Source organism: Botrytis byssoidea (assembly GCF_014898295.1).
Source record: "Botrytis byssoidea strain MUCL 94 chromosome Unknown BBYS_015, whole genome shotgun sequence".
In the NCBI taxonomy this organism is placed as follows: Eukaryota; Fungi; Ascomycota; class Leotiomycetes; order Helotiales; family Sclerotiniaceae; genus Botrytis; species Botrytis byssoidea.
This window is the reverse complement of record NW_024065856.1, coordinates 105,252-132,423: the sequence shown is the minus strand read 5'-3', so window position 1 is coordinate 132,423 and position 27,172 is coordinate 105,252. Positions and strand designations below refer to the sequence as shown.

General features: G+C 43.8%; 5 protein-coding genes across 5 annotated transcripts; 4 read left to right on the top strand and 1 right to left on the bottom strand.

The window, feature by feature from the left end:
• Positions 1-1,014: 1,014 nt before the first annotated feature.
• On the top strand, positions 1,015-7,372 carry EAE97_007526 (uncharacterized protein; the record flags this gene model as incomplete). The annotated part of the gene is made up of 2 exons (XM_038878041.1): positions 1,015-1,476; positions 1,529-7,372. 2 exons carry the CDS (start codon positions 1,015-1,017, stop codon positions 7,370-7,372), a joined length of 6,306 nt encoding a protein of 2,101 aa, XP_038730879.1.
• Positions 7,373-8,620: 1,248 nt separating this feature from the next.
• EAE97_007525 (uncharacterized protein) lies at positions 8,621-12,608 on the top strand (the record flags this gene model as incomplete). Its single annotated transcript, XM_038878040.1, has 2 exons — positions 8,621-9,545; positions 9,595-12,608. The coding sequence occupies 2 exons, from the start codon at positions 8,621-8,623 to the stop codon at positions 12,606-12,608; spliced, it is 3,939 nt and encodes a 1,312-aa protein (XP_038730878.1).
• Positions 12,609-17,046: 4,438 nt separating this feature from the next.
• On the top strand, positions 17,047-20,431 carry EAE97_007524 (uncharacterized protein; the record flags this gene model as incomplete). Its single annotated transcript, XM_038878039.1, has 2 exons — positions 17,047-18,276; positions 18,326-20,431. 2 exons carry the CDS (start codon positions 17,047-17,049, stop codon positions 19,586-19,588), a joined length of 2,493 nt encoding a protein of 830 aa, XP_038730877.1. The 3' UTR covers positions 19,589-20,431.
• Positions 20,432-22,536: 2,105 nt separating this feature from the next.
• On the top strand, positions 22,537-23,233 carry EAE97_007523 (uncharacterized protein). Its single transcript, XM_038878038.1, has 3 exons — positions 22,537-22,789; positions 22,862-22,966; positions 23,047-23,233. The coding sequence occupies exons 1-3, from the start codon at positions 22,666-22,668 to the stop codon at positions 23,091-23,093; spliced, it is 276 nt and encodes a 91-aa protein (XP_038730876.1). The 5' UTR covers positions 22,537-22,665; the 3' UTR covers positions 23,094-23,233.
• A 1,519-nt stretch (positions 23,234-24,752) lies between these two features.
• EAE97_007522 (uncharacterized protein) lies at positions 24,753-26,084 on the bottom strand (the record flags this gene model as incomplete). The annotated part of the gene is given in 5 exon segments (XM_038878037.1): positions 24,753-24,890; positions 25,138-25,309; positions 25,494-25,593; positions 25,685-25,876; positions 25,892-26,084. 4 exon segments carry the CDS (start codon positions 26,082-26,084, stop codon positions 25,159-25,161), a joined length of 636 nt encoding a protein of 211 aa, XP_038730875.1. The 3' UTR covers positions 24,753-24,890; positions 25,138-25,158.
• Between the last annotated feature and the right edge of the window lie 1,088 nt (positions 26,085-27,172).

Here is a 27,172-nt window from a genome sequence, read left to right as displayed (position 1 = left end):
TACGCAGACGAGACAGGCTCCTTCGATGCAGCTGTCCATTTTCATGTGTTGAGAGAAAATTTTGAGTATGTAGTGGAGACAGCCAAGGAGAAGTGGAGAAAGACATGTAATTATTATCTTATCAGATGACATGGATAAATATCTAATCAATCTTATTAATTTATTTCGCTCAAAAATCTATACCAGAGCCGTACTAGCTGGGGCAGCTGGAATAGTCGTAACCGTATTGCTAAAAGTCCCGCCCCCCGAGGTCATTGATGGTAATCTATTATCTTATCAGATGAGATTGAAAAAGATCTGATAATTTCTTGGACCCCATAACTCATCACAATCTGATAAACTAATTAAATAATAAAGCATTATAGGAAAGAAGACCGAGCTCATCTTTTACGTCACCTGAAATCCAACTCGTGTACGGTGGATTACGAAACTAGCTCGGTTTGCTAATTATTATCAGATCCGATGGCAATCATGGGATCAGCGGGGTGAAAATTTAATCCTGAGATATCCGCTAGTGGAATTAGTTAGGCTCGAGCTAATGGGAAAGTCCCATTATTACATCTTGTCAAACAACAAGGATGAATATTTTATGTCTTATATTAACTTACTAACCAACAGCTTCCTTAAAAGTAGGCTAAAAACCATGACACTCTTCCCGGTCTGTTCTTTCCAGTTGAGTCATGGTGATTGCGTGTTTGGCGAGCTCCTATGCTCAAAATCACACTATCATACCGCACCCACACAGGTAACGCAATATGGGTATTGATCCTGACCAACACAAAGATAATAACAGAGATAGTGGCTTTGCTGCTTTACTCTCAAAGGAAGGAGATTTGCTATCGAGATCCTTAATACCCCAGCACTCCGATTTCGAATCAAACATAATATCTCAATAAAGTGCAACCGGTGCAAATCTTAACGGAATTGAACACACGGCTGAATTTCAGCTTTTCCCTTTTCAAATCTCAGATCACCGCCAAAACCACACAACCATAAGCTCTGGCTGTCGACAGGATGAGTTCTGCACATATTGATGATTTACAAAGTCAACATTCACCTGGAAATGGGTTTGTTGACCTATTACCTGGCCAGCCTGACAGCGAAGGCTTTAGAGCTTTCAATGTCAAGGGTCTTGCGTGTGATCAGGCCATCACTAAAACTGGCATGAGAGAAGAAATCCTACTTGTATCCTGGCTCATCGTGCTTTTAAGGATACAGGATGAAGGTAGCCAGATATCTTATGACTGGGCTTACAAAACTCGAGAGAATAGTTTCGAGCATGAGCCCGTGAAGGGGCGCCTTTCGCTAGGCGAAGTGATGAGCACATCGCAAGATAATGTCCAGCAGGTTACTTCAGAAATTTCACAACATATCACGAAAGTTGTATCAACACAGGATGCCGCTATTCCAAGTCCTGTCTCGCTTTTACTGAGCACCAGTTCTTTATCCCAAACGTCCGAAGAGGCGATAGATGAAGTGAGCAAATAATCCGTTTATGTTGCCAAGTCGCTAATGGTAGTGAGCAAAGGGCGTCCTTCACCTCGAATTACGTTTTACAAACGATCTTCTCGAGATTCGACCCCTATGGCACACCGAAACCATACTAGAATTTACAGTCACACACTTCGTTGAGAGTCTAGTCGACACCATCAAGTTGTGCATTTCAACTCCTGAAGCTTCGATCGAAGAATGTCTCCGTCCAACTGCACGTGACCTGAACGAAATTTGGCGGTGGAACTACCAACTACCTCCAACATACAGCTCTTGTATGCACGATATGATCTCTGAAAAAGCCAAAAAATTGCCTGCTAAAGTGGCAATTGATTCCTGGGATGGCTGTTTAACATATGCACAGATCGATCAATATTCCACTCTCCTGGCGTGCTCTCTCAGAGAAATGGGTGTCAAGCTACACGACGTCCTGCCTGTGTGTTTTGAGAAATCCAGATGGACAATAGTAGCTGTACTTGCGGTGATGAAGGTTGGAGCAACTCTGTTGATGACTGACCCAACGCTTCCGCTTGCGCGCCTTCAAAATATGGCTGAACAAGTAAATGCAAAATTGATAGTGACTTCTCGCGCCCAGTACGATTTCTCAAAACTGATCGTTCCAAATGGAAAGATTATGGTAGTGGAAGAAAACACATTTACGAACTCTTCAGATTCGCCTGCTAGCCCACCGCTAGAGGTCGTGCCACCATCTGCTTTAATGTACATAATTTTTACTTCTGGCAGCACGGGTACACCGAAAGGAGTCATGCTTTCACACGAGACTTATGCAAGCAGTGCTGTTGCTCGAGCGAAAGCAGTTGGCTACACGGAGGAGTCGAGGGTTCTTGATTTCGCGGCTTACGCTTTCGATGTCAGCATTGACAGTATGCTACTGACTCTTGGAAATGGCGGGTGTCTTTGTATCCCATCAGATGAAAATCGACTGAATGACATAAACGGAGTGATGCGGAAAATGCAGGTCAATTACGCAGGCTTAACTCCTTCAGTTGCTCGAATTTTAGACACGGATGTTATAAAATCTCTTCACGCCTTGGGTCTTGGAGGAGAGGCATCATCAGTGAGAGACGTTAATACTTGGGGTCAATATACGAGAATTGTTATAGGCTATGGTCCTTGCGAGTGTACCATCGGATGCACAATAAACAGCGACACAGCTACCGGTAGAAACTATGTTTCTATTGGAGAAGGAAATGGGGCTGCTATCTGGATTACTCACCCCGACAATCACGAGCAGCTAATGCCTGTGGGTGCTGTAGGCGAATTACTTATCGAAGGGCCTATCGTAGGGCAAGGCTATTTGAATGATCCCGCGAAAACTGCTGCATCTTTCATCGAGAACCCGTCGTGGCTTGCTGCAGGTCATAGTGGGTATACTGGTCGTCAAGGGCGTCTTTACAGGTCGGGAGATCTTGGAAAATATGATCCTGACGGCTCTGGAGGCATTATTTTCGTTGGGAGGAAAGACACACAAGTCAAGTTACGTGGACAACGTGTTGAGCTTGGTGAGATTGAAAGTCAGCTGATGGCTAGACTACCATCGGAGATCAGTGCAATTGCTGAGGTGATCACACCTCAGGGACTCGGAGGACAGCCCACATTGGTCGCATTTATTGGGCCACAACAAAAGAAGGGACAAGATGGTTCTGAAATAACGTCAGTACAGCCTTCCGAAGAGCTAAGTCAAGCGCTGTCGAAAGCCACGTCGGAATTGACCAAGGTTTTGCCGCGATACATGATACCAACCGCATGTATACCAGTCAATTACATCCCCGTTCTGATCTCAAGCAAGATTGATCGTAAACGACTGAGGCTATTTGGTACCACAGTGGATTTGCGGGATGTGAATGAAGAAACAACCAAGGCCAGTACTCGAGATCTAACTGATCTTGAAAAGCGTTTGAGTCGGGCCTGGGGTCATATATTAAAGCTCGATGCAGAATCCATTCGAATCGATGACAACTTCTTTGCACTAGGTGGAGACTCTTTGGCGGCAATGAAACTCGTTACTGTTTGTAGGGAGGAAGGCCTGGATCTTAGCGTCATCAACACTTTTGGCCACCCCACACTCTCAGCCATGGCCGAAGTCGTGCATGTCTCTAGCTCCGAGGCAGAAACGGAAATTCCAGCATTTTCAATGATTTCTCAATCCGCTGAAAGTGCTTGCCTTGAATCATCACAGGTCTGTGGGTCCGATCAGGCAGCTATTGAGAACATTTACCCATGTACACCCACACAAGAGTCACTATTCACATTTGCGCTCAAATCAACTGAAGTATACGTCGCTCAAAGAGTTACATGTATTCCATCCCATATCGAACTCGATGTCTGGAAGAAAGCATGGGAGAGTGTTGTTGCGGCCATTCCCATTCTTCGCACTCGCGTAGCCCAGCTCCAAGAGCCTGGCCTTCAGCAAGTAATACTCAAGGAAGGAATCTCCTGGAGAATTTCAAGCAATTTAGAACAATATCTTGAGTCTGATCGAAACGAGAGAATGGACCTAGGACACAGCTTAGCTCGATATGCTATTGTCAATCAGCCAGACGACGACAACCGATATATGGTCTGGACTATTCATCATGTAGTGTATGATGGATGGTCAGAGCCATTGTTGTTGAAAGCCGTCAGCAATGCTTTGCTGGGCCAAAATATCGAAGTTCAAGCATACATGAGCGACTTTGTCAAATATGTGCGTGATACAGATGAAGTGGCCATGCAAGAATTCTGGCGAAATGAATTGGATGACGCTGTTGGACCTCAGTTTCCACGATTGCCCTCTAGAGACTACCTGCCAACTCCAGATGCGAATCTCGAGATCAACATAAGCCTTGACCGCAGCACTAAATCTCCCTTTACAATGGCAACATTGATTCGCGGTGCATGGGCGCTTGTTGCATCGCAGTATACCGGAAGTGACGACGTGGTATTTGGTGAGACTCTCGCAGGTCGGGACATCTCATTGAAGGGTGTCGAAAGTATTGTTGGCCCATTAATCGCAACAGTGCCTGTTCGCATAAATGTCAGCCGATCAAGCTCCATTGAGTCTTATTTACAGAGCGTACAACAAAGTATGCTGGCCCGCATACCATATCAGCATATGGGGATGCAAAATATTCGAAAAGTAAGCCAGGATGCTCAACATGCATGCGAGGCTGGCACAGGATTGGTCATCAATTCAGAGCCGGAATATGTGGGAAGTGACCTCGGGTTTAAGTCAGGAGATGTAGAGCACGAATCTCTTCATTTCAACCCTTATCCGCTGATGCTGGCCTGTGGGATACGCAAGACCGGGTTCAGAATCTGCGCAAATTTTGATAGCAGCCTGATTGAGATTACTCAAATGGAACGAATGCTTGCACAATTAAAGATGGCTTGTTCGCAATTGACTAAGGATCTGTCCAGAAGGATTGATGAAGTGTCATGTCTGCCAGAGGTGGAATTGAATCAAATCTGGCAGTGGAACCAAACTCCTCCATTGTCCTTTGACAAATCTTCGAAGAGGATCCGAGCAGACGCAAGTATCAAGCAAGGATCTACTTACCCCCCAGCGGTCGTCTCCTGGGTGTGTGATCCTCGAAATCCATCTCTACTTTCGCCTATCGGTTGTATTGGAGAGCTCTGGCTTGAAGGACCTTTTTCTTCGGATGAAGCTGTTGAATCTCCAGATTGGCTCGTAGCTGGAAGCTCTACATGTGGTGGTCGCACTGGCAGAGTGCAACCTACAGGTGATATGGTCCGTTTACTAGAGGACAAGAGCTTAGTATTTGTTGGTCGAAAAGAAAATGTCATGCCAGTTCAAGGACATGCAGTGGACATAACAGAACTTGAAGCCCACTTTGCCAAATACCTCCCACAAGCCGTACGTGCCGCCGCTGCCGTGTACCAACCATTGTCAGATGACTCTCAACAAACTTCAAAGCAAGAGCTACTGGTCTTCGTAGAACAACAACTATCTGACGAGGGAGATGTTGAAGTTATATCAGCCGAGCACGACTTAGTTTGCAACGCACCAGATTCACAAAGTTTCCAGGCCACTATTTGTACCAAGATCTCCTTGAGTCTTGCTTTAGCACTCAAAAAGCTGGATAAATTCATCCAAGACTCTCTTCCTTCATACATGATGCCCTTTGCATATATCATAGTTGACAAAATGCCAAAGGAAAAGAAGACTGTTGATCACAACTTGTTAAACTTGCTAGCTTCGAACATTCCTCGATCTGTGCTCTCCGACCTTCGCCAAGGATTCAAAGAGGTCTGGTCAAACAATTCAGCAAAACAGAATCTGACAAATTCGGAAAGTATTCTCCAGGCTGCATGGGCAAATGTACTTGGAATTCCTTCGGAGAAAATTGATGTTGATGACAACTTTTTCCGCCTTGGAGGTGACTCTGTCATGGCGATGAAACTAGTGTCAGGCCTTCGTATGCAAGGCCATGGCCTAACAGTGGCTGATATCTTCCAACATATGCGTCTTGGCGATGCTGCTAAAGTACTCAAGGTAGACCGAGCATCAGCTAACAAGGTTCAGCCTTACAAGCCATTCTCAACATTGAACAATTCAGACATCAAGATATTCTTGTCCGAAGTTGTCCGACCAAAGCTTGCAAATCAAGATTGGACCATTCAAGATGTGTCTCCAGTGACTGACTCCCAAGCACTTGACATCAGAGGAACTATTCAATCATTGCGCACTTCCATACAATATACTATGTTGTACTTCGACGAAACCATTGATCGCCTGCAACTATTCCGTGCCTGCAAAGAACTCATTAAAACCCACGCAATTCTACGCACTGTTTTCATTGAACACGAATCGAAGTTTTTCCAAGTGGTAATTGGTGATTTAGATAACCCTGAAATTAATACGCCACGAGCCGAAAACATTGAGCAATGCGCCGCCGAGCTTTGCACAAGGGACATTGAATCAGGCTTCCATCTAGGATCCTCTTTTCTTAGATTACTACACGCCGAAGACAACAATGGTAAAGAATGTCTCATTATAGGCTTGTCTCACGCGATGTATGATGGTGTTTCCTTGCCCATGATTCTTCGAGATTTAGAAATTCTTTACAAAGGAGAAAAGGCTGTTGATTCTGAGCCTTTCTCGGCATATATGGCACGAATTTGTGATAGGAGTATACAGACAACCGCCATCAACTACTGGCGCAATCTTCTAGATGGCTCATCATTATCTGTTTTGAATGGAAAGTCTGCGGAAATTACAGACAAAGCAATCTTCCAAACAAGATCAGTCGATATCTCCCGCCGCCCAGAAGAGATCACCACGGCAAATTTGCTTACTGCAGCATGGGCACTTGTGTTAGCGCGTCGTCTTCAAAAGCCAGATGTGACATTTGGTAGCATTACTTCCGGGCGAAATATTGACCTGGCCGGCGCAGAGAATGTGGTAGGCCCATGTTATCAATTCACACCAACCCGTGTCTCGTTTGAGTCAAAGTGGACAGCTATGGATCTGTTGAGATTTGTCCAGAAGCAAAGTGCCGAATCCGCAGCCCATGATTTCCTCGGCTTTGATAAAATCTCCAAACAGTGCACTCAATGGTCGTCGGATTCGGAGGCACAATTCTTTGACTCCATTGTTCACCACCAGGATTGGGATGATTTCGATACCATGCCTTTTGCTGGTAAAGAATGCAAAGTGGATATCTTAAATCCACACGGAGATGCAGCGACTCCTGTCAAAGCTGTAACTTTTATCAAAGATGGACAAATGCATGTTGGTGTAGTTGGAAGTGAAAATGATACTGTGTTTGTGGATGCAGCCCTTAACGAGCTGGCTGCTGCTATTCAAGAGTTGGCTAATAGCCGATCAGAGCTGTTACTTGAGGGTCAAATGTTTTAATTTTTGAGTTAGTCATGATAACTTACATTATTCGAAACGATTAGACGGATATTTGATTTTGTACATAGGAATTTAATTTATGAGATATATGAGAAGCGAATCCATCGTCTAATAGTATTGTTTTTGATATATATCATTTCATAAGTCATCTGTACTCATTAGGAGAAACGATCAGCCTGAAGCATCGGACTTCGAGACGAGAGTTTCGGACTAGAGATCTTGAGCAAGTAGAATGCCCATACATTTCTACTATATTGCTGTCCGAGTACCTTGGTATGTTTGACTTGTGCTACAACTACATAGAACGAACACTTACAGACACCACATCTTGATACTGTACATGACGTAATTTGTACGAGATTGTTATACAAAACTCTCATTTCGACACTGTAACGTACGCGTGTTCGGATACGGTGAGCAGCAACTTAGCCACTCGATCATTCTATGTTTCTCCATCTAAATACCAACTTTACAAGCAAGGATTCCTAGAGAATGTATTTATCCACAGTTTTCGGTTCGGATGCTGTTCGGGAACGAGACGCTTGCGCACCACCTCATTATTCACATGTAATAGCAGCACCTTTCCATTTCTACGGTGTATAACGAATAAACGTAAGTCTATGGGTCTTGAGTGGATCGTTATGTATTCCCCTGTACTACCTGCTTTACTAGGTGAATAGTCCGTACGTAACTACTAGGGACTTGCACGACTAGTGACTAACCTTAACACAGCTAATTTGGCTGCGGACTCCTGGTTAGTGATAAATTAAGTGGAGTCATTCTAATTACTAGTGATTCACCTCACCTTCCTAACCATTATCTAATCTGATGATCCGATGATCTGATAAAAAAAATTCAACATTTTTGGCTAGTATGGATACTTAGAATAAACATCTAAATTTTCAAACCCCATTCGAGCCACCCTCCACCGCAGAATTGCCAAGGAAGAGAGAATGCACCTGGATCTGTTTTCCAGTACCTCCCCTTGTCTGACCCCTGTAAACATGAGAACTAATGGATGAAAAAGTTTGAAAATTAATGTTGTCGGTACAAGTATAGGTATAGGTGGCATTTCAAACTTGCAACAATGACTCAATCTGTGTGGAGTGATGTCGGGCTAAATTTCATAGCAGAATTGTTATGCACCTTAACTTCTTCCCGTGTCCAACGATAAGATAAGACAAGCTCTATAATAGGCAGTCCAAGGTTGAAAGACTTTCCTTCCGACCTCAAGCAAAGTACTTCACCATGGCCGAGAAAATTACGGCCTTCCCTCGCCTACTTTTGGCTGGCAGTCCTTCTGCCGCTGATAAAGGCACGCTATTGCTGGGTGTGATATGTTCCATCGCAGCTGGTGTTCCCTTCCCACTGATTGGAGTTCTGTTTGGTCAACTCCTCGACGATTTCAATGCAGCTACATGTAGTGAATCTTCAAGCTCCTCTTCGGACGAGGATCAAAGTGAAATCAACAGCAAGATTCTGATCATCGTATACCTGGCCATTGCTCAGTTCGTGCTCATCTATCTGCATCTCTCATGCTGGAGTCTTCACGGCGCGCGATTGGCCCAGAGACTGCGCGAGCGTTATCTGCAGAATTTGCTTCGACAGGAACCTTCATACTTCGACAATCTACCTCCCGGAGAAGTCGCCTCACGGTTGAATAGCGATGTTCAGACTATTCGCTCGGGCACTTCAGAGAAAGTGGGCATCGTCCTCTCCAGTCTCTCGTTCTTCGTCACTGCTTATATTGTAGCCTTTATCAAGGACTGGGAGCTTGCAGCAATGCTACTGTCGTTGATTCCGGCCTATTTCCTGATGTCATTCATTGGAACTTATTATATCGAGAAATACTCTGGGCTTATGTCGGACCATGCAGCTACCGCCGCGTCGATTGCTTCGGAAGCTCTTTCTAACATCGTTGTGGTGCAAGCTTTCGGTGGCAATACTCGGTTGGAGAACAAATTCTCTACTGCTCTTAAAGCTTCGAGAACTGAAGGTTTGAAGAAGGCAACCGCGATTGGTATACAATCCGGATTCTTGTACTTCATTGCTTATTCCGCAAACGGACTGGCATTTTGGCAAGGAAGTAAAAGCATCGCGGATTCTGTGCGCAACAACACTGCAGGTGTCACTGTCGGTGCTACGTTTACCGTCATCTTTATCCTGGTTGAAGGTAAGCTGAACTCGAAATCCACTACAGGGTTACACTAACACGATAACAGCTACCTTGCTTTTGAGTCAAGTCGCACCCTTTCTCCATCTTTTCATTGCAGCTATCGCCTCGTACAAGAAGCTACGTTCGGATATAGATCGACAACCACTCATCGATGGCACAACCGATTCGGGTCTTCGACTTCCACAGGCAGGCGGTTTCGAGTTCAAGGATGTTTCTTTCACCTATCCTTCCAGGCCCGAGATTACAGTTCTAAACAATATCACTCTATCTATCCCTGCCAATAAGAACACGGCCATTGTCGGTCTTTCGGGAAGTGGAAAATCGACTATCGCGGGTTTGGTCACGAGATTGTACGATCCTACGCATGGACAGATTCTTTTTGATGGCCACGATATTCGTGAGTGTAATACTCGTGACTTGAGAGGTTTCCTCAGTTTGGTACAACAGGAGCCCTCTCTCCTTGATCGTTCCCTCCTGGAAAATATCGCTCATGGTTTGATCAACTCTAGCAACCCCAATCATGCGCATTTGAAGTCAGCACTCAATAGTTCTGAGCTGTCAGATATAGCAAGCGAAGTTAGGGAGGGCAAGGATCTCATGGCTACTGTCGCATCAAGGTCTCCGGAAATAATCGAAATTGCCAACTTGGTTCGTAAGGCCGCAGAGCTTGCAGATGCAGATTCTTTCATTACTGCCTTGCAACACGGATATGGAACAACTGTGGGCTCCAGTGGACGACTGATTAGTGGTGGTCAGAAGCAAAGAGTTGCCCTTGCAAGAGCTCTCGTTAAGGATCCCGCTGTGCTTATTTTGGATGAGGCAACGGCATCGTTGGATTCAAGAAGTGAACAACGTATTCAACAAGCCATCAACAAGATTGCGAGTGGCAGAACTATGATCACCATTGCTCATCGCCTTTCAACAATTACTACTGCGGATAATATCATCGTCATGCACAAAGGTGTCATCGTGGAGCAGGGAGATCATTCAGAATTGATGGCTAAGAACGGTGCATATGCCGACCTCGTCAAATTACAAGGCCTTGGATCAACATCTGGTAAAAATGAAAGGGCTAGCATAGACAGCGTCAGCAAATCTGTAGCCACCACATCTACTGCAGTGGATATTGAAAAGAGCAGCGTCATAAGCGCCCCTGTTGGTGATGGAGAAGAACCCGAGCTCTCGGCCAAAAAGGAAACAGCTGGCAATGTCCCAGAAGAAGACCAAGAGCCCGAAACTCCCAAAAAGTCTCTATGGGCTCTCATGAAAGGTTATGCTCCTGCATTGCGACCTCACTTCCTTACAATTTTCATCGCTCTTGTTGCCTCTATTGTTGTTGGTGGAGCTTTCTCAGGCGAAGCTGTAATTTTCGGAAACACCGTCGGAAGTTTGAACCCGTGCAAGAGTGCCAGCTATATTGATTCCAAGGGAAACTTTTATGGACTTCTGTTTTTCATCCTTGCTATTATCGAGTTTTTCGGAAATTTGGTCAGTTGGGCAGGATTCGGCTGGATCTCCGAGAAAATTGTTTTCAACGTGCGGGTCTTGTCATTTAGATCACTGTTCGAACAAGATCTCCAATGGCATCAATCTGAAGGTCGCACGCCAGCAGTACTCCTCTCATACATTACCAGGGATGGTAATGCTTTGGCTGGACTGAGCGGCTCCGTCATTGGCACATTGTTCTCCATTACCGTCAATCTTATCGCCGCCATCGTTTTGACCCACATCATCGCTTGGAAAATAGCGTTGGTCTGTTTGGCTTTGGTACCACTTCTTCTTGGAGCTGGTCTTATGGAACTCAGAGTCCTTGGTCAATTCGAAGACAAACACGAAAATGCATACACTCAATCTGTTGATATCGGTGTAGAAGCCATCACCTCAATCAAGATCATTGCATCTCTCTCCCTTGAGGAAGAGACATTGGCTACCTACCGAAGATCTTTGAAGGGGCCTCGCACCGAGACTTTCAAGGTTAGTGTTCTAGCCAGTCTCTGGCAGGCAACTACCTACTTCCTTGGAAATCTTGTCAATGCACTAGCATATTGGTGGGGTGCCAAACAAATTTTAGCAGGAACGTATACACAGACCCAATTTTTAATTGTAGTCTTCTCCCTCCTTGTGAGTGCACTACTCTGGAGTCAAATGTTCGCCCTCGCACCCGAACTTTCTAACGCTCGAGCCGCTATGGCAAGAATCTTGAGTCTCATCGAAATAGGATCAGACAAGATGCGAGGTAACGTGGAGGATCTTCCTTCCAAAGACATTGAAGCGATGGCCGAAACGAAATCCGCCGCTCCGTCGTCTAATCAAGGAGCTTCCAGCGTTCAGCTCCGTGATGTTCATTTTTCATACCCTGCCAGACCAGATATGCAAGTTCTGAATGGCTTGAACATCGATATTCAACCTGGAAAGTTTTGTGCCCTGGTCGGACCATCCGGTGCTGGTAAATCGACAATCATTTCATTGGTCGAACGATTGTACACACCACAATCTGGATCCATCATTATTGACGGCGTCGATGTAACCAAACACCGAGATGTTGCCTTCCGAGACTCTATTTCCTTGGTACCCCAAGAAAGTGTACTTTTCGAAGGAACGGTCGAGTTCAACATCGGGTTCGGTGCCAGACCTGGCCACGAAGTCACCATGGACGAGATCATCGCCGCGTGTAAACTCGCCAACATCCACGATACCATCGCAGCCTTACCAGATGGATATCAAACCCTCTGCGGAACAAACGGAAATCAATTCTCAGGAGGACAGAAACAGAGATTATCCATCGCTCGTGCGCTCGTTCGAAAACCTAAATTGTTGATTCTCGACGAATCTACGAGTGCTTTAGATGCCGAGTCGGAAAAGCTCTTACAAGATGGATTGGAGAAAGCTGCGAGGGGAATCACAGTTATCGCTATTGCACATCGTTTACGTACGATTAGAAAAGCGGATGTCATTTTCTTGGTGGATGCAGGAAGATGTACGGATCAGGGATCGCATGAAGAGTTGTTGGAGAGGTCGGAAAGTTATAGGGCGAATGTCATGCATCAAACAGTAGTATAGAAAAAAAACGTTTCTGCGGGCGTAGAACTCGTATATATCCTGGGTATTTCTTTAAACATCTATAGAATTTAATAATATCAGACTCAAGTTGGTGTCCATTTTGATTTTGCTTTTGACTATTTACAGTACCCAGCCGCTGGTCGACGGAACCTAAAACCCCTGCGACTTCCCGTCATCACCGCAGCGTTCATCGCAGAAACTGCATCAACCCGATATACACTCTTTAAACATTTCTATCAAAATAGACTGTGAAGTTGAGAATGGTATCTAAGCAAATCGTTAACAGTCTGATAGATGTGTTTTAGTATAGGGTAGCCATGGATTAGACAAGGTCACACATAGCCCTTCGCGATACTTATCTGGCCTGCATATGTTGTGGAAGAGGACAATGAGTTCATAACGGATAACGCGCTTTAATGCAATTTGCCAAGACCTACTCACTCAGTAGGGTATTGCATTAATTGCATATATCCTATTTGTTTTCTCAGGTGAGTGAGGAATACAACGCAACAATGAACAAGTGTTAGTCTGTATGAACTACTGCCAATCGGAATACGCCCAAAGCAGGGGCTTGGGCATGCTGAACAAGATCAGATGACAATGCGGAATATGTCTCCTGCAATTGTCTCGGTTTGGAAAGCGGCTGTAAGCCTGATGCGACTTTATCTTTGCCCTGGATCGGTTCGGCATGTAAGCCTGAGACGGGACTACAGTACTTTGTTTTCTCAAAATTTTCATCCACAAATGAGTATTCTAGGTCCTAGGGCTGAAACGCGAAGCCAGAAAGAAGTAAAAGTGTGTGATACCACAGGGGTAGATCACGCGACGCGCCCAAAAAAGAAGTAATTATGATTGTACCGCAAGTATGCATACTTCAAGCGATAGTGTACAGATCTGTAGCGGGCTTAAGCCCATCATTCGGGCTAGATCATTCAAAGCTTATAGAAAGATAATTTATGTACCACGCGAGGCTGGCCGTTGACATGTTGATATGCAGCGCGGCTCAAAATTCTTTCACAAACAACGCAGAAAAATGAGTGAGACTTGACGAAAAGGAAGAAGAGACTTTGATACACCACATCACTAAAAATGGCTCACACAGCACAGTATGATAAGGCGAGGCCTCGAGTGCCTCTCCTGCCCTACCAACAACCGAGATCTCGAGAGTATCTGCCTTGCCTCGCCCGAGTTCTCGGATCTTGAGTAACTAGATCCGAAGTCCTACTCCGAGATTGTGGGACAATCGGGAACTTTCAGCGGAAATATATCACACGTGATGAGTACAAGACTTTGATGCATGAAGACGAACTACTTGTCATGTACCTTAGTAGGTCAACACTTAGATCTATGATCTCTCAAAAGCATGGAAGGATATGTCGTATTGCTTTGCTGCTTCAAACATAGCTTCGATACTGGAGGAAGCGAAAGCGAAGGAGTGAAAAACGAGGGGAATGCATAAGGAAAAGAGTACATGTCTTGAATTATTCCCCATGTTTTCCCCCACACCGCTTCTTCCACGACGGGTGTTTGCAGTAATGACGCTTTCAACCCTTTGGGAACGGAACTGACCCATTTGTTCTTTTGATGATCCGACAAGCTTTATATGATGTACCGACCGAAAAACCAGCATCGCTTCATGCGGGACGCCGTTTGTAAGTATAAGTTTATGTAGGTTCGGAGCCGGGAAATATAATCTATCATTTTTCTTTCCATCGATCAATACCGAGAAATAACAGCAGAACGGAACGCATGAATAAGCATTGATAATTGCTTTTTAGAAACAACCTGTACTTCGATAAGTATTTATAATGCCTACTTCGTCTTCTGAGACAAATTGGACAATGTGATTTGTGATTGAAAGCATGCTTCGTGGCTGAAATTCAAAAGGCACCCCCCCTCTTGTCCAACCAGGCCACCTGCAAACTCTTGCAGATGACTTTCTCGAAGAAGAAAAGACAGCAAATGACTGGAGGTATCCTCACTCCTATCACAAACATCACGAAATGCGAGATTCGGAGGAATTTTTAACATGAGCAATCAACTCTCCCTCCTATAGATTTCGCTTGGAGGGGTAGAACAAAAAGATGCGTTTCTACATCGTAATTGCTAACAAGAGTTGCGTATAGTATGATGAAAGACTTTTCTTATGTACGAGTACAACAAATTCAGTCATCCCCGTTCATCCACCTTGCTCTAGTGCATTGGTGATACGACAACAGGTGCTGCACGACACGTTCGCAACTCCGAGAGCTGGGGTTGCCGTCCCATCATTTTTTTCACAGCTGCAGGCATCTCTTTGAACCCGGCTCGCTCTAAGAATCGTTCACGAATTAATGCAGGAATTTCCGTATACGGTTATACCGCATACCGCATACCGCATACCGCATACCGCATATCGTGCAGCTGCAACGCACACTATCGGGGAAATGAGAAGATAGGGATCTTTTTATTTCTTTTCATGGGTGAAGGGAGAAAAGCGGATGGGAGAATGCGCGGAAGAAAGGCAGAGATTTAACAGCTAATAACGAATAACGAACAACGAAACACCAACAAAATAGAAACCTTTTCCCAAGACGTATGTGTACTCGATGTTCCGGGGCTCATCCAGACGGTATAATAGTATATGAGACATACGATAGGCTTAGAGAGAGGCCGATAGCTGCACTAACAAGACACTTGATAACGGCACAGAAGTACGATATAAAAATACGCCATTCTCTTTCGCTGATCGCTATATTCCTCCGGTCGGGGGGTGGTGCGGACAACAGTCTGTTGTAGGAGCTTGGTATAATGTATATGATGTATCCAAAGCCATCCATCCACATTCGGATCCAATATCTAACAACATTTGGGAAAGCACAAGATCAGAAATGCGTATATGAGAAAGATTTTTTGAAAGGAAAAGAGGACCAGAGAACGGAAATATAAAGTTCGTGACTGCAGATGTGCATTTATGTACCTAGGATGCGTGAGTGATGTGTTTCTATTATTGTCTGTATGGATTTCATTTGCATTCTCCTTCATTCTCCTTCGATTTCAATCACCATCTCGCATATATCTTCATACATTATCTGTCGTAATAGCAGCAACACTTCCAGGTCAGACTGACATGCATTTGGTAAGGTTCTCAAAGCAAATGTGAAGACGCGGTTCTCATTGGAGCTGAACCCTTTGCATTGACTGATGTACAGGTACAGATCTCAGTATTGGATATGATATCCCGCTCCGAATCCTGCTTTGGGGGTTAATGGGGGGTAATGCTTTTCCAAATAAAGAAGTCTTTTTTTGCTGTGTCCAGCAATCGAGCCGTCTTTTTGATACATTCACTACCTTGTTGTATCGGCTTGTTTTTTTTTCTTTCCCTTTCTTACTTTGACCATTCGGAAGAAAGGATACATGATATATCGCACTCATTTTCTTGGCTGGCATGAGAGAAGATAATTATATTTATTAAGATAATAGATATTATTAAAGACATTTTTTATGAAAAGGCTACGACAGAGACTAAGAGAGAAATAGGGGGGGAGAGGAGAAGAGATTTATTAAAAAAGTAATCATGGAATGAGTGAATACATTCAATTCAATTCATTCCATCGCTCACATATTCCTCACTTGCTCACTCATGATCATCAGAAGTGAGTTATTAGTTACTCATTCCTTATAAAAATGATGACTACTACCGAGACCGAGTAATTACTCCCACCAGTCCCCACGCTATTACGATATCGGATACTAATGATTCAGATAACAACCCCACCACCACCACCACCATCCGCTTACCTCCTCCATACATTATTTTTCCTCCATCTCATACTTTCCCATTGTGGATTTGTGGATTTGTGGATTTGTGGATTTGTGGATTTATTCCGTTGAAGACCGCATGTCACCATATTACCATATTACCATATCACCATTACACCATTACACCATTACACCATTCCCTGGATTCGATCCATTTTAATTACCCTTTTGACGACACCACCACCACCACCACCACTCCTAATATCATCATCATCATCATCCTTTCTCTCTTCTACCACACCATTTCAACGAGCAAGACGCCACCACGTCCCGCATCTCATATTACACTGACTACTTATTATTCTACGCCCAATCCTCTAAGATTCATTCCAATCTCATCATAAGTTACAGCACATATACACCTTTTCGATAGGCCGAGGCCGCCCATGCTAGTAACACCAAATCGCACATTGCATCGCGCATCTTGTACGGCTTAAAGATCCCAAATCTGTCATTGTCATTCAACCGGTACCCTAATTTACTACAATTGCTTATTATTCTTCTTCTAGCTTGTGCTCAGGTTCATTCGTCAATTCACAATACTCTCTTGCTCTGGCTACGACATATTTATCCGCGAGACCGGCTTTCCTATCTATGAAAATTGGTATTCGAGCGTAGTAAAGACGACGACGGCGCAATGCTTTCAGCTCCACTGACTCCTCCTTATGGAGATTCGGCAGACAATATCGAGAATGATTCAACCAATGGCCGCATGTTGACGGGCGGATCAGACTCTTCCTATACAAATCAGCCATTTGCGCTTGCAACTCCGACGAGTAATTCGAGTATGATGTTCAACGAATCTAGCGAAGAATATACACCAGGGGGTCGCTCCTTCTCCGAGGATATGATGGAAGAATCCGATCAGGATATGTCTGATGGAGGAGCGCCTTTGACAACAATACCATCGCATGCAGAAGAACCCACCACTGATATGGATCCAGGAGATTCAGAAAATGTATACAATAATGATCTGGTAGGACTACACAATGACTCTCAGTCCCAACTCTCGGCCAACCCGTTCTATACCCAAAGTTTCTTGGAAGAATTTGATGCGCCATCGGAACTAGGAGGTAGCTCATACCCATATGGGGCCTACATTCCTTTACCTTTACCTGAAGCCATTAATACCACCGATTTGCCAGCTGTGATGTCAGAGGTTTCGCAACAACTACAACATATTCAAGATGGGCAAGAGCATGGAGATTCTGAATCGACCCCAGATGAATATCATGATATGTTCATAAATCACAATCAGAGTACACCCCCTGCTTCATATGTTCAAACTATCCTTATGCCAGATTCTCTTTTTGAAGAAGATAAAAGTTTGATAACGTGGTATGACCTCTCAGCTGGAGGAGCGCTATTCGCGTTAGCTGCGTCACTAGAAGAAGACGCGGAATCTGTTGATCAGGGTATTGACCACGTCACTCTCCATGAAGTTGATCATGATGTTGACCATGTCACCCCCTATGAAACTGATCAGGATGCTGACCATGTCGCTCCCAATGAAACTGACATTGACATCAATCATGATGCTCACAATCTTGATGAGACTGTTGCTAACCAAGCTCAAGTTGACAGCCAATTTAATATGAACTTCGGCGACTTTCTTAGCGACTGGGCAACATCTTTTGCTCGCAGAGGCACAAATAATTCGAAGCCTTCACAGGCCGCTATTACTGCTCATATACTTGCCGAAAATTTTGAGCCAATGCGGAGGTGTGACCTTCAAGGGGAGGAATGTGACATTCAGAGAATTGATTGGACAGACTTGGGGGTGACACGATTGGAGGCTAGACAAAGACGTCGGGCCACTTACAAAAACTATACCAATCTTGTATACCCCAATCGTCCACAGCTCAATGTGGGTTTACTCATACTTATGCATTAGTTGTTGATCTGACCAGATTTAGCCCCGGCAACTGCATGGCACAAGACTTAGAAATGTTGATAATTACTTCAAATTCCGCCAAATGGATTTTCAACACGACGTCCACATTCGACACTTTCAATTGCGCAACTTAATTACCTGCCCCTCACAAAACTGTGTAATATACGCTGCAAAGACCAAGGTGTTGTATTATGACCCTACCATTGAATCGACTTCTCGCGTATTAATGGATCTTGGCAATCCAAGGACGCAGTCATTTCATTCTTCCTTGAATGGGTGTCAAGTTTCCACTCTCACCAGTGGCCACGAGATCGTTGTTGCAGGTGGATTTGAGGGGCAATACGCATTGATTAGCACTAGGGCTCAAAAGGATGCGAAACATACTGAAGGTGTGATTACAGAGCACCTAAATGATATCACAAACCATGCCCAAGTTCATCTGTCAAGGTCTTCCTCGCCCCTGGTTACCTTTGCTTCAAACGACTCTGGCATTAGAACTCTCGACGTCACAACCAACAAGTTTATTTCAGAGCATATGTATGACCATGCTATGAATTGCACAGCTGTATCACCCGACCGACGTCTACGTGTACTGGTCGGTGACACTCGAAAGGTTATGATCTGCAATTCCGAAACAGGGCAAACTTTACAAGAGCTCGAGGGTCATCTTGACTTTGGCTTCGCGTGTGATTGGTCTGAAGATGGATGGACGGTAGCAACTGGAAATCAAGACATGCAAGTTAAGATTTGGGATGCTAGATATTGGAATCGACCTATAGCAAGTATTGCTGCAGATATGGCTGGTGTCAGGAAACTCAAATTTTCCCCTTTGGGTTCTGGCAGGCCAATTTTGGTCGCAGCGGAACCAGCAGACTATGTCAATATCATAAATGCCGAGACTTTCGATAGTAAACAGACTCTCAGCTTCTTCGGAGAGGTTGGAGGCTTCGACTTTACTAACGATGGCCAAGAGCTGGTCGTTGCAAACTGTGACACCTTGAGGGGCGGGATAATCGAATATGAACGTTGCGATTTTGCTACCGAAGGTCTGTGTGGGAAGGATGAGCATCTGAGAAATATGATCGAAGATGACGAAAGTAGAAATATATTTGACGAAAGTAGAAATATGATGGACGAAAGAAGATATTTGATGGCTGGGAGGAAACGGAATTTTGTTACCAGCCATCTGGCTGAAGAACTTCTAGAGGAGTCACCAGCCTTTCGAGGTACTACGAAGCGCCGAGAAAGAAGAGCTGCCCTTCTAACCAACTTGGGGTCATTCTAAGCATTCCCGTACGCAGACATATTTCGATTAAGGAACACCATTTACATTGTTAAGGGGTATATTCAATGAGCCCAGAATAACGCCCCAAGTATTTATAGTTGGCTGATCATTCAATCCCTCTATACTCCGATATCTATATTTCAAAATATTCAAACCGTTACTGGTGGCTCAGATGCAAGTCAACCGCACTCTTTTTTCCTTTGTTGGCATCTCATTTTAACTATTCGGCATTTCTCGGAGTCACGAATTCTTCTTCTTCATCATCATCGTTAGTGATATTGCATATGGGATGAATGAATGGCATTTTAGGAAGGACTGCATTGGTATGAAATGAGAAATACCATTTGGGGAAAATTCAAATCTTCCGAGTTAGCGACGGAGTTTTGGGGGCGGGCTTAATTCCCGTTTGTTTTTCCAGGCGAAATTGTTTTTGGTTTGGTGGGAAGGATTTGGTATGGATCTCAAGGGATGAGATGGAATATGGGGAGGGAATTCGAATGTTTAGGGAGCATTATAAGTTTGTCTATATTTTACTTCACTTCGATTTGTGGCATTTTTTCGCCAATTAAGCATTTTTTTCTAATTCGGAACCTCGGGGGAAAAGATTCAATATGAGCTGGAATTTGATTTGAAATCTGTGAATGAGATTGCGGGTCTTGTCAATAGGATGGTCTGGACATTGTGAAGTGAATGGATTATTCAAGGGGATTCTTGTAGTGTGGAGCGGGTGAAATGGAATGATATAGAACTATTCTGATCTTCATCGGCATATTCGTCTCCACGGTAGCATGGAACAGTATATAGGAACTTCAGCAGCATCAATGAATATACAAAAGTTATTAAGAATTAATGGATGTCTTATTGCGTTTTTTGAGCAGGTTTATGTCTTGATACATTGCGGTGTTATCTGTTGAGGGGTTAGATGGTCTTCCTGTGTTATGGTTGTGTCGAGAGGATTTGTGTATTGAATTTGTATGGGGCCGTCTTTTGTCTATATGTTGTGTGCGGAGATAGCTGGGTGGATGGATGAGTATGTTGTTTATGGGGGTGCTTGTGGTAGATGATGGGTGTGAGGGTTTTAGGGTGCTGGAGTGTGGAAATGGAAATGGAAATGGAAATGGAAATGGAAATGGAAATGGAAATGGAAATGGAAATGGATATTCCAACCCATGACAATTCCTTTCTCACACAAAGATGGCTATGAGGGGGGAATTATCTTGTGAAATGAATAGCAGCGTATCTAGGTATCTACAGTTTATTGTATTGATCTTTGGGAGAAAGGGAGGAAGGGAGGAAGTGAATAATTTGCTATATGCATATATAAAATAGAGAGAGGTTGAGTTGAGTGTTGAATGAATATAGATTCGGAGAATTCTGAAAATTTGATACTAGGTAGTTGGTAGGTAGGGAGGTATGATGTTCGGTTTTGCGTTGCTGCGCGGCGTTTTTGGGTGAGTTTGTAACCGTACTGTCGGGATGTGAAGCTTGTGGGTGGTGGGCGCTAAGCCTTGGGGATGGAGCGAGAGCTTGTTTTTAGTGTGTGGATGTGGATGTGGGTTTGGATTTGGATTTGGATTTGGATTTGGATTTGTTTGGTAGGGTAGTTTGAATGATAGGTAGGCAAGGAAGGATATGGAGACATTGAGATACTATGTATTGAGACGGAGATATCGAGGTATATTTGGGTAAGAATTATATATCAGAAGATATATGAGAGGAAACTGTAAACGAAGAAGAGAATGAAATATATCGATTGATATTAAGTATTTCGAGGGTTGCTGTTGATTGTTTAATGGAAAAATGTGGATGAATTGTTTGTTTTTTATATTATATACTTAGATCCAATAGGTTAAAATGTTGAATCAAATCTCGCATTCGCTTCGAAAGATTTCAATCATAGGTAAAGTAAGCATACAACGATTGGTCACATCGCACTACAGAGTATCGATCCTTCGCTACTTCTGCTCGCTCATGATGTATGGGATGGAGAAAGTGGGTGGATGGGTGGGCGATATACGTACAGAATACAGATTGGACATCTCAGCGTCCTTACCACTGGCGCAAATACGAAGGTGAGAGCGGGTAGGCGCTTGGCGTCCTGTGCCTTGCATCTCCCGCGGCAGGAACTAACTTTGATTTAAGCTTATTTCTCCACGCTTTTGGGGGCGTGCTCTTTCGGGATTTTTGTTGGGTTTTTGTGGGGCGCTTCCTTGGTATTGGTATTGGGATGGTCGGGTTTGGGGTTTGTGGAGTGGAGAGGAGGCGGTTAGGAGTTTGTGTGACCGTGAGGTTTAAGCTTAAAATTACAATTAGGCCAAGAGGGTGATCGCGCGTGTCAATCGAAGATGGGGGATCGCTGGATCGTGGGCTGGGTTCGGCGCTTAGAATGGAAGAATAGAAGATTGGAAGCTTTGCGATCTTTTCTCGGGTTTGTTGATTTGCGCGTGAGAGCTATGCTGTCGCATCTGGTGTGTGGTTCTAGATCTGTTGTTTTCTGATAGTGTATGTGTGGTGGCGGGGTCCTGTTGGAACTCCTTGTTGAATGTTGAAAAATTTCGAGTTTGGCAACTTTGAGAATGTCTCAAGGGTTCAGTTGTTTGTCTTCCCGTCTTTTCTCTACTGAAGCTGTTTGAATGGAAATTACAAAATTAGAGATGTAATATAATCCTTCTCTGTCTAGTCGTCGCCCCCAAAGTTGGGCGAAGCGTCGAAGGGTCGAAGCGACGAGATGTCCAAAGGAATATGGCCACCTTGGCGTAGTGCACAATGTACAATGCCAAGTGAACAAAGTAATTCTGTACGAGAAATCTTGAACATCATGACAGAATTTACTGTCAAAAAATGTCAAAGAAAGCCAAGTGAAAAACAGCCTCTGGATAGTTTTTATATGAAGATTGATCCTCAGATTGATGGTGAATAGAGAGATCAAAATCTATATAAACTCCCTTTCCATCACCCATTTAAACTCTCTCTTCATCACAGAATCATACAATCATTCAATCATTCAATCATCTCATTCAACCATACAATAAACTCAATCACCTCAATCTAAACCATCCAACCCATCCACCGCAACCATGCAATTCATCAGCATTATCATTTCCTCCATCCTCGCTCTTGCTACCAACATCAACGCTTGGTCCCAGGATGACGTTACTAAAGTCTGGACTGCAAACAACAACTACACGACCATCCGAGGCTGTAAGTGTTCCCATACCCCTCTTATCCGATACGATCGTTTCAGTTGGATATTGAACTAACTCTCCTTCTCAGCTGTTGTGCACGAAGCCTGCACCGAGATGAACTCGGAGAATCTGCGTGCCGGCGGAGCCGATTGCGCTTACTGGACTAACGGTGTGGGAGGAATCTTGAACGGAAGTATGTATTTTTTTTTTCTTTTTGCTTTGAGAATGCGAATGAGTCGGTTATCATGGATGCGTACTAACACAATGATACAGAGTGCAACTATCAAGGAAACTCGGTTCTTTGCCTCAGTGGTTGTTAGAGGATGTGAGGAGGTGCGCTGTGCGTGATGACTTGTTATCTGGGTTTTGAGGGCTTTTCGCCCTTTAGATGTTTCGTTCTCTTTGATTCCGTGTCTGTTTTTATATATCTCACTTCAGTATATACTTCAATAGAATAGAGTGGCCACTCATTCCTTGAATCCATCAATTTGGGTTTGTGTGTTTTTGTGAATTTTTCCTTCTTCGCGAGGTTGATCGATTTGTTTTCCTTGCATTGTAGTGTGCTCGTGGAGTTATTCTGTACTTTAGAAAGTTATCACATTCAACTTCTTATAGTTTTGTGATTTTTGAGTTTCATATTCCTGGTCATTCTAGTCGCTACTACTTTTAGCTCGCTCCTGTTACTAGGATATATTTTTCTCTCATTGTCTTTTGCAATTTCACAACTCTTGACGCCTGAATAGATAAATCATTTCAATAGAATATTAAAGTTCCAGCTTCTGGAATAAGCAATAGAAACTTTTAATGTATGAACCTCTTTTTATATTCACCGAGAATGAATGTGGAAAGTATTTGGGGGGGCTAAGGGGCTAGTTTTTAGCCGATATGTTCGCTAGCCAGAAACATTCGGATCCTATGGTGATTAATTGGGTTACTCTTTCCCTACTTGATTATATCTACTAATGAAACCAGTACATTCATTAATCTAGACTGTGTGCTTTTTTGCAATATACCCAGTGATGATAGTTTACAGACAATATAAATCATTCCTAATATATATCATTCCTAATATATATCATTCTTTCCAGCTCTTTGGGTCTTTCAACATCGTTCATAATTTGAACAATTAAATCATATGACATAGTCTCACATATAGGAGAAGTTTGGATCGTTGAACTACAGCTTGTTAAATTGATAACACTAAATCGGACAAACAGGCACGGCGCGATACGATGACATCACCAACCATTGCCAAAATCCTCGAAAGGAAGGTAACTCTCAAGCATCTCGGCTGAACTCCCCAAGAATATGAAGAAATATGAACAAGCTGGCAATGAGTCCAATTCATCGAGACCGAAAAAGATAAAAACACAATCTTCGAAGTAAATTTTCTGGACCACGATTTAGGATTTCCCCATTCATCTGAAGTCGAAACTAGCGAAGCAGATTGAGGAATCCCCACGCGGGAACTGAGAATAACAGCAAAGCTTATAAATGCAATTATGAAACTAGAAATTACAGATTCAAGACTGAAGAAATCGGCTTCGTGTTTGAGTATGAATATGATGGAATTGAGGTATTTGGAAATGAGAAGGAAGGCTATATAAGGGGTTTCGGAGTCCCTATGTAGTTTGAATACTAGGCAAATTGTCTCGAATATTCGCACTATTTGTATTGTTGAACCAATAAAATCGTTCGAAAGTGTTGGATCAAATTATATTTGAAGAAACGAGAGATTGTATATCTTATTATTGTCATCTGTATGACCAAGTTCACGGACACACCAATAAGTTGTGTCTATAAGAAGACCGTGTTTATTGAATAATCATTTAGGTCTTTGAAATCGACTAGAACTGATAAACAATGTATATCTCCACCCCATCATCGCTATTCCAGTCTATTGCCCTTCGTACCGCTCTCAGTAAATCATCCATACATTTCTTCCTCCTTTCCTCTTCTCTCATCCTCTTCCTCATCCCACCACACGAAATGCGTTTGTTCATCAAGAATCAATCCCATCATTTCAGAACAAAGCAAGCCACGCATGCTTAATTCTCTACCCCCAAATCCCACGGCAAAACCGTATCATCCGTCCACACGCCTCCTTTTGGTTTCCACTGGTAGACACGTTAGTACATGTTCCCGCGCAAAAAACCCAGAATCAAGAGGAAAAGTTGAAGTTGGGGGTACGTCAAGAACTTCTTCGTACACATCAATCAACCAATTAATCGGTGACGTAAACTCCGGTACATGAAAACCGGGTTCCAAACCCCAAGGAACATATCACAATACTATCCCGCAATCCCCTAACCTCCAAGATCCAAAAAAGAAACATAATGAACTTCAATAGAAAATGAAACTCACCATTGCATACTGTTCTTGCGGTTAACACTTATGACATAATTCCTGCCACTCCTCACTCATATTCTCCTTGGTTCCATAAATGCAATATTCAAGTAACGATCTCCAATCATGTTTCTCGAGTAGAAATCTCGCTCCTTCTCTTCCTGCTCCGCCTTCGGCTTCGCTCCAGCATCTTGTATCGTTAGTTTTAAATTCCAAAAATGAGACTTCAGATGATTTTTTCTTCAAAAAAATCAAAGTCTATGCTAGCAGAAAAAAGAATGTCTTTGCAGAAGAGGTGGAAAATTCGGGTTTGAGATCAAGATATGAAATTGGGCAAATGGGAAAACCCGCAGGTTGAAAAATCATTCACATACTCCAACTTAAGCTCTTTCGCTTTTTCCTCTCCAAATTGCATCAAGAGACTTGCTACGCCTTGACGATGGTAGGAAGGATGCGTAGCTAGGATATTGGGGACTGTTAGATGTCCATGATTAGTTTCGTTTATTTCTGCTAAAACTTGTTCCCTTCAAGGAAATAACAAGAAGAAATCAAAAAATAAACTCACTGACACACCCCCTCCTCATCCAGCTCATCCTCGGCCTAAACGCCTGCATCAGCACAAAATTCGCAAACTCTCTCCCCTCCCCCTCCGGCCACCACTCCGCCTCAATCTTCTGCATCGGACTCGGAAAAATATTCTTCTCATTCACCAACCAACTCGCCGCGCCGACTACCTCTCCAGTTTCACGATCCTGAACTGTGATTCAATGACTGCCCGGTGTGTGCATGTGGTTGTTCCAAAACCAGTCTTGCGAGAGGCGCAGCGCGGTGGGGTGATCGGGAGCGAAGGGCGTTTGGATGGCGACGAAGGGTCGGTAGGGTGTGCGGTTGGCTTTTTGGATGAGCAGGGCTATGGTGTTGATTTCGGAGCGCGTGTGCGCTTCGGTTACGGTGAAGGGGGACATTTTGGGGATGGGGATGTGCAGAATGGGAGATGGAAAAATCGAACTAGTGTAGTGAGTTGAGAAGTAAGTATTCAATCTCTCTCTTCTTTTTCCCGGTGAGAATTCTCGAGATCCTGAAAAATATGCTTTTTATATCTACTATCCCGTATCCAATATCCCGCACCTCGACCACGTCACAATTGTTCGCAACAGTTGATACCCGCAGTTAGTTGGTTGGTTGGTCTGACACGCATCGCAAATTACAATTTCCTACAATTGTATCTCCAAAAGAAATATCCTTATCTATTCCCACGATATAGAATTGCTAGCTTCCTGATTTGGAGAGTTGTAAGAGGAGTACATGTTGAGGATACGTATCTCGTGAGGAAATCGATATGGGTTGTTGAGAAATTGGTTTTTTTTTTCTTTCTCGGAATTGTGGCAAGGGGGGTAGGAATTGGAACAAATTTACCGTGTAGATTTGGCTTGCGTGTATATAGAGATGAGATATTACGTTGTTTTGATTATTGGATCTTGAGTATGAGAATCGAACTTGCAGTTGTAAAAAAGAAGTCTTCAAGTCATCCGGAAACCCTTCACCATCCATCCCTTCAGACCCTCGTGCAGTTCCAGTTCAAAATGTCTGATTAAAAACCAGAAGACCCAACAACCCTCAGATCAAAAGAACCCCCCTCAACTTACTAAAACCATGGCCGATCCCAATATCGTCGATTTCGAAGGTCCAGACAATCCCACAAACCCCCTAAACTGGTCTCCCCGCTACAAATGGGCCATGGTTGCAATTCTTTTCCTGATGAATCTAATGGTGTATGTCTAAACTGCCTCGGATCCTCTACTTACTGACTCCTCCAGCAATCTAGGAACCATTATCGTAGCCCCTGCAGCCCCGCAAATCCTCGCAGACTTCCACGAAAGCGGTGATCTATACTCTACCATCTTAGTTTCCATCTGGGAGCTAGGCGAGATTCTCGTTCCCCTCATTATCGCTCCCCTCGCGGAGCTTTATGGGAAATGCGTGATATACAATATAGCCAATATTACCTTCGTCATTTTCTCCATCGGGGGAGCAACCAGCACCAACATCCACA